The 13,405-nt window shown below is 41.0% G+C and overlaps 1 protein-coding gene across 2 annotated transcripts; it reads right to left on the bottom strand.

The window, feature by feature from the left end:
• Nucleotides 1–2,970: 2,970 nt before the first annotated feature.
• Nucleotides 2,971–7,352, bottom strand: bhmt (betaine-homocysteine methyltransferase). Of its 2 annotated transcripts, none has more exons than XM_061070714.1 (8): nt 7,294–7,352; nt 6,991–7,111; nt 6,760–6,872; nt 5,981–6,172; nt 4,731–4,878; nt 3,928–4,110; nt 3,596–3,824; nt 2,971–3,509 (listed from the first exon to the last, which is right to left on the bottom strand). In XM_061070714.1, exons 1-8 carry the CDS (start codon nt 7,315–7,317, stop codon nt 3,329–3,331), a joined length of 1,191 nt encoding a protein of 396 aa, XP_060926697.1. In that variant the 5' UTR covers nt 7,318–7,352; the 3' UTR covers nt 2,971–3,328. The 2 variants fall into 2 exon arrangements, with proteins under 2 accessions (XP_060926697.1, XP_060926696.1); XM_061070713.1 differs by having other exon boundaries at nt 6,991–7,125; nt 7,296–7,350.
• Nucleotides 7,353–13,405: the final 6,053 nt, after the last annotated feature.

Below are 13,405 nucleotides of genomic sequence, written 5' to 3'. Positions count from 1 at the left end.
GTCCCGCGACCGCGCACCTCACAGTCTGTATCACATATCACTTGTGACAACTTTCAACTATCCCTCTCCCAAACATGGCTAAACGAAAGGTGGCATTTGAAAACAGGAGCTTTCAAGACAGGTGGGAGGAACAGTATATGATCGCGGATGTAAAGGGTGGATCCGAGAAAAGATGAAGGAGAAAAAAAATGAGGAAAAAAGTGAGTTGACAGCTAATCACTGCATCATACACCAGGAGTCTTTGTGTTGCAAAGCCTTGAAAACGAACATGTGATGAGCATCATAACATTAGCGGTTAACTTAATCAGAGCCAAAGGTTTAAATCACCGCCAGTTCAAGTCTTTTCTGAAAGCTCCGAAATACAACGTGTCTGTGTGACATCACGAGCCACCCGAATGCGCTCAACCTGCAGCTTCAGGGGCGGGGGGGGCGGGGCCGTGTCATCACTGACATGTACGCTACAGTGAGGGCTCTTAAAACCAAGCTGCGCCTGTGGGAGACGCAGATGCTGCAGGAAAACTTGTTTTTCTCTTGCTACTACAGGACATTTGATTTTTCTTTGAAGTCAATTATTTTTGGCTGTTGTTTGCCTGTAGAAAATGTTTTCAGTGGAAATTACTCTGGAAATACTGCAGATAAAGCCAGAAAGCAATTAATGAAACTGATTTTATTACTTTTATATTTATTTATGTATTATTTATTATTTGTTTTCATTTATTTCATAATTAATGTTGTTTTATCGGCAATACTCTATAGGCCTTGTTAGTTCCAGGTTCAATATGTGCACTAAGGTTCTTTCAATAAGTTTTCAATAAACGTTGAACCCATGTGGCCCTCGACTTGAAGCAATTTTTTGATTTCGGCCCACTGCCTATTTGAGTTTGACACCCCTGCTTTAGACCTTCAGGATAGAAACCCACATGCAAGTAAATCGTTACCATAGTTATTAATCTCTGGGAAATAAAAGATAGAGCAGTGACAATCAAGACTTTAAACTGACATGTTTGGGTTTATTCACAAAGACCTGGGACTCATCATAACTCAATATTTATTCTGTAATTATTATTTTGACCACTAGATGACAGCAGCAGTTCTTGGTCAAGTTTCAATTTGGAGTCACATGTCTTATCTGAAATAAAGTGGTGCAATGCTTCCACCTTGTGTTTGTGAAACTAAAGAACAGGACATTTGGTTGAATGAAACAAATTACAAGGATCGATTTGACCTGTTGAAGTCTCCAGGGCCCAGTTCTTCTCATATGAATAACAGAATAATTTACCACTCCATATTAGATCTGACCCCCCCTCCAGCACACTTTAAATCATTGTTCAAAACACCATCTCTTCTATTTGCCCTTCTTTTTGAGTTAAGAACTTTTTTACCCCAGCAGATTTTATCTTATTCTATTTTCTTTTATCTTCTCTTTTCACTGTTGGTATTTTTGATGTATTGCTTGTTGCTGTTTTCTTGTTGTCCCTTAAACTTTGTCAAGCATTTTGGTCAACCGAGTTGTTTTAAGTGTGCTATATAAATAAAATTGACATTGACATTGACATTGACAGAATAATCCACAATGTAAGAAATTGTTGGGCGAAACTCACATCTGAACCTATGATCTCAACTCATTGTCACACACAAATCTCTCTAAATTTTGAAATGAAAGAGTGTCAACATTATTATTTACAGTCGTATGTCATAATATTATTGATGACTTATTTTGACCTGTTGGTACAGTTACTGCAATTATATTGAAAAATCTCCATTACTTATACATAATTAAATATTTAACAAAATAGAGTACTAAAACAGAACAAATATAATTGTTGCAGAGAGCCAAAAGACAACTTAATATTCAATTTGGAATTTGTTTATGCCAAAACCTTTTGAATATTGACTGTAGAGCTCACAATCACAGCTGCTGTTTAAGGCATTTAGAAAGGTTGATGATTGTCAGTGATGGCAGGAGATGTATCAAACATCATTCGCTGTTTGACCCTATTCAGTGGGAATGTCACAGTGTTATAACAGTGGGATCCAAATGTCATCATCAGTGGAAACAGTGTGGAGCACAAAGCAAAACAACTGTCACGAATATGCAGCAATACAAAATTTAATGGAATAGTTCTCCAGGATTAAAATCAATCATTGAACCTTATTCAACAAATCAGATGACCTGGATAGGACGACACAGGTTTGATTTAACCTGATAACAGCATCTGAGCATGGAGTAAACCTCAATCAAAGCACAGGGCCAAAATGTTACATCCCACTAGTTGAAACCTCAATATCACACACATCAGATCAAAGTTGAGGTAAAAAGGTAAAGGTAATATCTTCCACTATTTTGTTCATCTACTATAAGAAGGCTAGCATTTGTCCTTTATTGGGGGAGATAAGATAAGCCACATTTAGCTTTTTAATTTCTAGGTCAGGGTCATATATCATTGTGTTCAATATATTATAAATTACACATGTTACCAATTTACTTGATTATTTCACTCCAACTTATTTTACATTTTCTATATTTGAGCCCCTTGTGCTCGCTTATTAAACTGGTAAATTGTGCCTGTGCAATTGAATTGTGTAAACTGTGCAACATAACATTCAGGAAACGGTATTTTACCATATCTCCCACCACTTTAACCAGAACACACCTGTCTGCACTTCTAGGCCTCGACTATGTGTTATTGGCTCTAAGATTCGTCAAGTTATTTATTGCGTTTTCCTGGAATGTGACAGAACAGTTCCCAGATTTTCAAGAACACATCCAGGTTATTATTTATCTTATATAATAGAAAGCAGTTTCTGTGAGGGTGTTAAACCAGTCCTGGTTATTTGGAAGATCACTCCTCTGCAATGTCATGAATCTACCTCTGTGTAGGAAATATGCTTGATAAATAAAACTGGTTTCCCCTTTATAAATCAACATCCCAATCAATACAAAGAACATCTCACACACACACATGCTGGTTTTGTTCAATTGGAAGTTTATTGCTACATACAGTTCAGTTCTTTTTTCTTTAAAAGACAAGAAGCACTGGTTTGGAGTGTTAGGTCATCACAGCTGCTCTTTTGAGCTTTGTAATTTCACACAGATACTGAAAACACTCATCGTTGGTTAAGGCTGGACAGCTAATTCTAAATGTTAGTAAAAAAAAAGAATAAACCCTTAAGAGAGCAACGATGTCAGGATTTATTTTGGTATGCAAACTTGAAGGGAATGTGTGAGTGTGGCTCCTCACACTCCACCCCTCGGCCTCGTCCTCTCAAATTTAGCCTGGGGGTGGTGGGGATGGAGGGTTATGGGGGGGGGGGGTGAAGACACAACTCAGTGGCATTTGTTGGCCTTGTCAAAGAGAACCTTCAGCTGCTCCTTGGAGGTGGCCTCCTTCTGCTGCATCAGCTCAGCGTGGCCCTTGGTGACGCCCCAGCCGTCAGGTGTGGACATGGACGGGCAGTAGGGACGGCCGGACGCAGGGGTCTGCTCCACCCAGTAGTCCTGACGAGCCCTGAGCAGAGGAATAAGGTATTTTTTTAAAAACTAAATAACCAAACTTTTTTTTTAAATGTGCGGAAAAGAGTCGCCTCAACTTACCTTGCTCTAACCCACGGCTTTGTGTGCATTTCCAGGCCACTTCCCCAGAGGCCGTGCTTCTCGGACGCAGCGGGCAGGAAACCCCTCTCAGGTGCCAGCTCCTCCGCCAAGGCACGGACGTGATAGGGTTCAAATCCGCAGCAGCCTCCGATGTAGCGGATGCCGGCAGAGTACGCTTCCCGGGCGTATTTCTGCATGTCCCATCTGGTCAGGATCCTCGGCTCCAGACCTGTGGGAGAACAGTTGTTGAGGAGTGTGTGGATTATGGTCTTCCGTCACGACAGTTTAATTTATAATGTGGAGGCCCATGGGTCGACTGAGTGTGTGCGTACTGAAGGGGAACTCGGGCAGATCAATGAAGCCCTGGCGCTTGCAGTCAGGAGTGTGGAAGGCCAGCGGCTGGCTCATGTAGTGAGCCTTAAGGCCGGCCTTCTCCACTCCGGCCTTCATCATCTTCACAGTCTTCACGCAGGTCTCCGGGTCAAAGTGGCAGTTGATGCCCACAATGTGAGCTCCTACGAAAAGGGAACAGGAAGTCGTCATCAGGGCTCAGAATGGATGCATCAGGGGCGATATAAAAGAGGCCAGGTTGCATTGTGGGAATGGAAGGATTCAGCAATTTTTGGATATGACCTTCATTCAGATTATAAAAGTCAGAATCTCAGACTCTGTTTTTTTGAATTTTGAAATCTTTTTTTCTTACATTTGCACATGTATATACACTTTGAACTAGTTTCAGTTACATAGTAAAGATAATGCAGTTTAATGACTATGATTAATAAAAGTTATGCAAACCTTTATGATGTTCGGTTAGAGAGACACTGATTTAACTGAATGGAAGTTTTAGCTTGTACTGCAGGTATTCAGCCTACCTTCATTTATATAAATGGGATGGACTGAACATTATATCCTTCATGAAAGTAGGATCTGTTGCGGAACTGCAATAGTTTCAGCTCAATGTACCTAGTAAATTGAATTTTCTCTCTACTTGCTGCACAGTGGCCTCCCTTCTGCATCGTCAGGATGCGTCCCCCCCCTCTTACTCTCCTTAGTGCGAGGACATGTCAAGGACTGTCCTTTGTCTCCACACTGGGACAGGGACTCATGCATTGCAGTGGATTTAGAGTCGCCATACCAGCTTTGACAAGTTTGACGGCACAGTCTCCAGGGCTGACTCCATTCAGGTCTCCATCAGGTCCAATACAGAGAGTTGCAGCCACTGGCTTGCCGGTGGTCCTCAACACCTGGACTGCCCACTCAGCCTCTTCCACATGCTCAAAGTACTGCAGAGCAAAAGACGAGCTGGGTTAATACAACAAGTGAATCATTCATCTTAAAGATAAAATACGTATTGCATTCACATCAAATAAAAACTAAAGTTTTGAGGGCAAAAATCAGATCAGTCTGACTGCAGCATCCGTTTCGAGATTCTGACATTTTTCGCTTCAAAAATAAATTGGTGAAGCAAAGGATTAGTCGGAAATCCAAAGCAAATAAACACTAATGTGCATTTATTTAAGAATTCATTTTACAAGACACATTTGTGATGTGACATTTTAATCAAGTGCATTTGCAGATTTTGAGTGAAACTGCAGAATAAAACTGTCTCCAAAAGATGGTGGAGATTAACAATCACTTCCTTCTGAAAAATAATAAATTGACATATAAATGAATTGTAATGTGGAGACAGAAGAAAGTCCCTCTGGCTGCATTTGTCCACCGTGTTATTTGAAGTTGTAAAACCTGAGGCATGCGGACAATTCACTAAACATTCACATATGTCCTTTGTTTAACGTGTTACATAACTTTGCCCAGGAACTAGTCGCTGCATATTGCATTACGTCCCACAGCCGTTTTAACAACCTATTGTGGGGCTGACCGTTTGAAACCTGACCTACACATTACAAGAGCGAGATACATTTATTAATCCCACACACATTCACAGACACACTAATGCAATAAGGTAAATTTGTCCTGGTGAACACAGCAAGACACACAGAGCAGTGGGCAGCCATGTAGGGCCCCGGGGAAAAGGAATCTCTTCTCCCCGTCGGGGAATTGAACCCCGGTCTCCCGCGTGACAGGCGGGGATACTATCCACTATACTAACGAGGAAATGCTGATTGAGGTCATTATTGTGTTAGTAAAACAGAAGACTTCTTACAACTTTACTCTGGAAGCTGTGGACAGATACGCATCGGGTACCAACTGCTAGTTTTATGAATAACAAGATTTACACAGATCTAAGGAAAAGGTCAGGAATTCTTCATGCTGCGCTGCTTCAGTTCAGACCTTTTTTCTTGCTTTAAACGAAACTCACTTCAGTCTATCAACTTTACGACAAGGTGAAAGAAACGGATCATGAGTCTTTCTTCCTAAACGTACCTCTGCGATCAAGAAGTCCACATTTTTCTGGACAAACACGTCGGTCTGCTTCTTGAAGATGGCCTTGACTTCGGCCTCGTTCTTGCAGCTGAGGTAAGCGGGAGTCTGAGAGATGCCTCCAGCCACCAGAGCATCCCCCTCATTGGCTACCTCTCTGGCCAGGTCACATGCTGCTTCGTTTATTTGCTGCCCCTGTGGATGGAAAAAAAAATGAAAAAGAAGGCTCACTTTTCATATCAGGAGAACATGGAATTGCTACTTCTGTGTCCGTGCTTTGCCTTGGGTCAGTGTGGGAGTCGTATTAAACCTCCGGTGCCAAGCTGCCAATTTCTCTTTTGCAGGACCTCGGAGCAGCTGCAGGAAACTTTATAGCAGCTTTCAGACAAGCACTGAACTCTGGATCAACTCCAGACATTCTGAAGAGGGACTCTATGTGAGAACGCAAATGTGTTGGTGAATTGGTCCAGACATTCTCTAGAACTTCTCTCGGCCAGCCCTCGGAGAATTTCTGAATGAGCCCATGTGAGAAATCAGCAGGAGATCCTCCAGTGATCACGAGTTCCTATGCTTCATCCTGCTTTATGCATGATGCCCCCCCACTCACCTGCGCACTCCCAACATGTCTGTGTTGATGTGAATGCATCTGACCGGATAATCTCCTGCTACATTGTTCATGTGTTAAAAGCAAACTCCGGAGAGAGTCCAGACCTCCCAATTGTGTGGACATTCTCCGGAGATCATGCCACACACAAAAAAAAATGAATATGAACCCAACTCACAGTGAAGCGCTGAGTGTGGCCTCTGTTCACCAGTTTGTCATCGCTTGCATAGAAGGTGAATGTCTGCATGACAGTGGAGCCTGCCCTCAGGAACTCCCTGTGCAGCTGGCGCACTGCAAGAGGAGAGAAAGCGAGAAAACTGTGGATCATTTCTTACCTCACAAAATTTGGATTTGCAGCCCAGCCATCAACGAGAATGACCTGCGCTATTAAAGAGGATGGGGACCTTACCGGCCTCGGGGTTCTCGGCTGCAGCCTCAGGTGTCCACGGACCTGCCTTCACGTAGCCCCTCTTCTCCAGGGCGAAGACGAAGCCTCCGTCCCCGATGACGACCTCTCCCGCATCCAGACGCTCCAGAATACCCCGCAATCAAAATTACGCACGCAGAGAGTCAAAACACAGAAATGCGCAAAAAGTTTGGGTACACTTTACCACTATTGGGGAGCAAGGATTTCATTCTGCAGGAGAAAAATAAATTGCAATGGACTCAGAACTCGTCCTCTAAAGTCGAGACGTCCCATGCAGTCACTCACCCTCTTTGCTCCAGCTGGTGCCATGATTATTGCAGAAGTGACCGGCCCACAGTTCCTTCTGAGTTTGGAGAGGGCTCAGTGAACGCATCCATGCTCAATTTATAATCCAAAAGGGGCGCGGTCGTCCTGGATGTCACGTCCAAATCCCGCCTCTCTCCCCCCTCCTCGCAGTCATTGTAAGTTTCCACACAGCAGCCCACTGTTCTTAGCAGAAATATGAAGAGTCAGCTCTAGTGATGAGCTGGATTGTTTGGCACGTTCACTTTGGTGCTTTTTGGGAGATATCATTCAGAATGACATGTGGGAAGAGGATGTGATTTGCGTGGAAGTGGTTCTATATGACATATGCACAGTGGTTGAGGAAGTACTGAAGTTTAGTACTGAAGTAAAAGTACAAGTAAAATATAAACTTAAATAAAAGTAAAAGTACTACATCCACAATCCTACTTAAGTAAAAGTAAAAAGTACTTACTTTTAGGTTTACCTTTAGTATTAAAAGTAAAAGTACTCACGCAATGGGTTGTCTCTCATGTCTAGGCTGTGCCATTTTGATAAAGAACGCAGATATAGCTACTGGTAATACTCATGCCTCTACAGATGTCACTACTAGTCATAATTATAAGCAACAGCATTTGTTTATTGAAAAGGTTAGTGTACTTATTGTGCTTACCCTCTGTACTACTGTTCACTCTCTATCTTACAATTCTGCGGATGACAAGTTATCTACCATACATGAATGCAGGAGACACATAATCTGCACTAGAGATGATACAGAGATTAGTGCATGTGAATCGTTTGAATAAATTACTCAATGCATGTTACAGTTTACGGCCTGCCGGTGCAAATGTGGGGCGGTAGCAGCCATGGTGTTGTGAGTGGCTGTGATTTTTTTTGTCTTTTTCTGGAATGATTCCAAAGACCCATGTAATGTGGTGAGTGAGAGAACATAGTGTACAAGCCCTGGAACTGTAGCAGTGATGTGATGGAGTTCAGAGCTATACTGTGCGGACTGATTGGAAACGTTTGTGTGTGTGTGTGTGTGTGTGTGTGTGTTTGTGTTTGTGTGTGTGTGTGTGTGTGTGTGTGTGTGTGTGTGTGTGTGTTTGTGTTTGTGTGTGTGTGTGTGTGTGTGTGTTTGTGTGTGCGTGTGCGTGTGTGTGTTCATGGTTAATAACAGAATGTATTACCCACTGCAAGATTGTGGCTTATTGGTGAGTTTAGTTATCATAAAGTAACACAAATAAGACACATGAGGCTTTAGATACACACGTGGAACATTTGAATAATATTGAATACAAACAAAGAATATATTAATATAATGTAATATAGAATAATATAATGTATAGTCATGTAAAGCCAGGAAATTGATGCAAGTGAACATAATGTCCTCTGAAGTCAGGGAGTTATGAGTATGTGTGTTGGTGTGTTGGTGTGTGTGTGTGTGTGTGTGTGTGTGTGTGTGTGTGTGTGCGCGTGTGTAGAGTTTGACACTAAAAGGCTGATTTCACATCCATCTGCTGCAAGAAAAAAGTTTCTCAATGCTCCACTAAAATCTGAGTTTCATGCTTGTACTGTGGAGCATGACTTTAGTGACCTCTCAGCTTTTGTCGGAACCACGTCTGGTTCAATCTTTCTCGAGGATAAACGGGCAAAATGTGACTCAAGTGGGCAAAGGGGCCTTACATCAGATTTGTCAATGAGGGAGAAGGAGGAGATTTGTTGGAATTCTAACAAGGAAAAAAGCCCAACACAAGTTATTATTCAAAGGAAAGTATTTTTAAATGTCTTGTACGTCTTGAGTAGTATCTTTAACCCTTCATGGTGTCACCCTGAACATGTCAGCTCTGGCCTGCTGCACATATATACAATAATCAGTTTAATACTATTTAAAGAGAACTTGAGTATATGGAAATCTGAAACTTTAATATTGTTCATGTATTCACTATACATTCACTGCTGTAAATGCCTTTTTCCTGTGTCTACATTTTCTGCCTCTTGTCATTGAATTAAAGGTTGTCTGATGATTGTGAAGGGAGATTTTCCTTTTTTCAAATTCATTTATCTAATTTAGAAATATTTAGAGGAAATTGCTTGAGATTAATTTGCCTATTTGCAATAATGTATGAGAAGGAATTGCCCAGGGTTGTGAGAGGGAAATGTAACTTTTTGACCACAATATGATTATGTTAATTTCCCCTTTGATTGATCATGCTTGAATCTCATACAATGTAACATTGATCATGCTGTATCCTGTACAACTGAATGAATCTTGGCCTGATTGCTTTAACTAAGGCTTTGTTGCCTGGATCTCATCAGAAGATCCTGACCTTTGACTTTGTAATAAACCCAACCAGAGTGAGAGGGATGAGCCAAATGTATAAACACAATGAACTGCTTCCCATTGGTGGACATATTACAAACTAACCTGTGTCGTATGCACCATGCTCTGAACATTAAAGTGTGATTATACTGTAAGAGAATTGTGTCTCGGTCCTCGTTGTTAAGGTGGGATTGCAGAAATTGCCACGCCAGTTGCAACTCTTTTTTATCACTTATCAATCTACTGATTGTTTTCTCAATTAACATATTTATTATTGGTCTGGTTAAAGAAGAGAAATATACTCTCTTCTAGTGCATAAAGTGAGGAGTCTGGCTGCTTGGATAAGCTATAATTAATGTAGACTTATAGTGTTTTATCTTGTTACATTTTACTGCTTGCACTTTGCTTTGAAAGGTGCGTTATAAATGAAGTTAAAAAACACACTGTTAGGTCACAGAAGCACAGAGAAAAGGAAAATAAATCGTCATAGGTTAGAGGCTGGATCTTAGTAATGCTTGCCATCTTTTCATAAGAATTCATTGTTAATCCTCCAAGCGATTGTTAATGAATGGCTTCAGCTGTAGCTGAAGTGTTACTCAATAATGATGAGTATCTCTCACTGCCCAGAGGAGTCTGTGAACAGGCTGGAGGAGCTTTCTAACTGTGATGGATCATGCGTCCATCAGGCAACCGGCACCAAGAACATGAATAGTGGGAGGAGTGACGTCTGTCGGCAGTTATAGAAGTTATTTCTTTCATCTTCTTTTGCAAACAGAATGTACAGATGTAACGAAGACTCACATTCACAACCTCTCTTTACCTTTTCAAGATCTTGTCATTCCACACCTGTCCACCAGTTGTCCTCATTGTCGCACACATGAACCTCCTCAGGTGAACATGAACAGAGTTTCTCTCCTGCTTATATTGAATTTTGTTTGTAGACTTCTCTGTCTGATAAGCCCTTTTGAAATTGCTGGTGTGTGTGACAGCAGAACCAGTTCTCTAATCCTCCGGGGGCAACAGTTAATTTATTTTTTACCACGTGATTTGTAATAATCCAGTAAGTTAAACAAATGTACCTCTGCTCTGGCTGGAGGCGTGCAGACATGCAGTTGTCAGTTTATTAGGTACACCCCCACTGTAGGGCTTGAAATAGTGTTAAAAATAGTATTATAGGATAAAACAGGTTGTAACGCTGTAGAACTGTATTGCATTATACTGACAGTATAAGTATTTGGTTCACCCTTGTTATATCAATGATGGTTCACTCAGTTCAACAGCAGCACACACTAAATCCTACAACACAATCACAAACAGTTCAAACAACAACTGAACACCACAACTTCTAAATGCAGGATTTAGTGCAGGCCTGTTGTATTTGACTATTGACGCTTGATGAATCCAATAAACTGCCAAGTGAGTGAATGTGCTTGCAATCACATGAGGGAGGTAGACTGATAACGATGGACTGTCTCCTGCGGTGATAGCCTGAGCGTTCAATCAGGGATAGTCTGTTCCCTCCCACCCAGTTTGAGAAGGACTGTGGTCAAGCAAGATTAAGACTATGTAATTTGAGTAGTGGAGTCTTTCAGATAAATAACATTAAATGCAAATCCATGCTGTTGCTTCAGGAGAATCATCCCACAGTTCATATATAATGCAAATTGAATCATCACAAGACTACTCAGAAAAGTCCTGAAATACAGTTTGCATTGCAGACCCTTCTGTTTTCTGTTCTCAGCCCAGATTACGATGGCGATAACCCTCCTTCTTTGGTAATCCAGCCAAGATTAACACCACAGGCAACCACTGGTATGTTAGAGTTGGAGTAAGAAGGATGTCCCGTATGAGCTGAGGAAAACGTAGCAAGGAGAGAAACACTGAAGTGCTGCATGAATCAGCCCACATTAATGTATTGTTAATGGTAAACAGAATCGATTTATGAATAGTTATAATTTGAGATTTCTTCCAGGATTTCCAGATTATCGTAACACAGTCTTACATGTTGTTATCAGCCTGTTGGTTTCACCCAGATCAATTCTACAGTGGCCCTGAAAGTATGAAGTATAAGAATGTCAGCAAGAAGATTAATATGAAAGTTTTCATCAACTTGAAAATACACACACGATAAAAAACATCTAATTATGTACATCAAGGAACACAAGTGACACGTCATACCTGCTGACCATTAACACCAATTGACAAGAGGAAACTGGTCAGGCTGTTCAAAAAGGTGCAGTTCACTTTTAAGATGCCCCTTTGACCCAGTGGAGGTGGTGGGAAGGGATGGAGGAGAATTGGGCTCAGATATCTTCTTTGATGGAAAACCTAACTCACCCACTGTATTAGACCACCACCATGTGTTTATTTCTCTACTGTGTATAGTACTTAGTAATATTTTAACTGAACTTATGCAAAGAAAATGAAAAGTCTGGCTGTGAAGCAGAAGATGCACTTACATGTAAATCATGCATTATTTAACGATTTATCGTGGTCGACCCCCATATATTCTTATTTCTACTGTTGCTTATGCACGCAAATTGTAATGTTGTTTTGAGAGACACAGTTTGACAACAGTTCGCTTTCCGGCAGTGTTGAAAAACCATCGATGATGTTGTCTGCACTTGTTGAGTCCGGCTGCTGTTTGGAAAAGATGACAAAAAAATAACAGGGCCCCGGGGAGAATAAAGTTTCAAAACAAAGATCGAGTCCTGTCTGTTTAATGGTGTAACACATGTTTACGTCTTTATTACTTTTTGTTCTCCTATGAGCTTTGTTGTTATATCACACAAAATTTGGAACTAATAAAGGATTATCTTATCTTATTTATAAAATGAAAAGTGACATTTGCCAATAAAATTGTGTAAAAGTAAAAAGAATCAACAGACTTATCAGAAGGGACATTAACCTGATGCCACCTTATCTCTGGGATGCTCCAGGTTTGTACTGTGTTGATTTCTTCAGGCCTTTTTTAAAATATTTTTAAGTAAAATCTCATTGTAACAGTTTGCAAACCTGCCAGCCTTGTTGTTGTTCGTTTTTACTTTCACAGTTTACATTTAGAAATGCACTTCACTTATCAGGATAAGGGTCCAGTTCAAACCTGCTGCAGTTGATCCAGGAGGGTTGGCGGCTGTGTTGCAATAAAAGGCTCAAGGAACAATCAGAGATAAATGTTTCTGTGTGGACAGTTCAGACTGGATCAGACAGACGATTCCAAGTCTTGACCACACAACAGGAGTCACCAACCAATAAATGCAAACATCAGAGCAGATCTGTCAATCTGCACTGTTGCGTTCATTTATTTATCTGCAAGCACATTAAAACATGCTGCATGTATTTTGGCTGATATCTATTTTATTTGTATCAATGTTACTGAATATATACATAAACAAATATTAAATAGATTGATGTGAAATTGACATGTTACTGTGTTGGTATAATTGTTTTGTTTGGGTTGTTTTTTCTTTGTGGTTTTCTGTTTCAACAACTGCTAGATGGGATAAAAGAAGAATAAAAAAAGATATATGTTTGAAAAATAAATGCAAATAAATAAACCAAATTAAAACAATGGCCCAAACTGTTTGTTGGGATGGATTGCCGTGAAGGTCGGTGCAAAGATTGGTGATCCTGTAACTTTTCATGTAGAGCTGTCAGGGGGCCATGTGCGTGAGTGCTTGCGTGTGATCTATATTTGGGGGCGGTGGCACAGCAAGTGTTAATTTGGTTGAGGGTTGTTCTGGGTAAAGTTTCTGGTTTTGACGTGTGGGCGTGTCCACGCGGTGCGTGCAG

The sequence above is a fragment of the Limanda limanda genome, chromosome 1 (assembly GCF_963576545.1).
Source record: "Limanda limanda chromosome 1, fLimLim1.1, whole genome shotgun sequence".
NCBI lineage: Eukaryota > Metazoa > Chordata > Actinopteri > Pleuronectiformes > Pleuronectidae > Limanda > Limanda limanda.
This window is presented reverse-complemented; position numbering and strand designations above follow the sequence as displayed.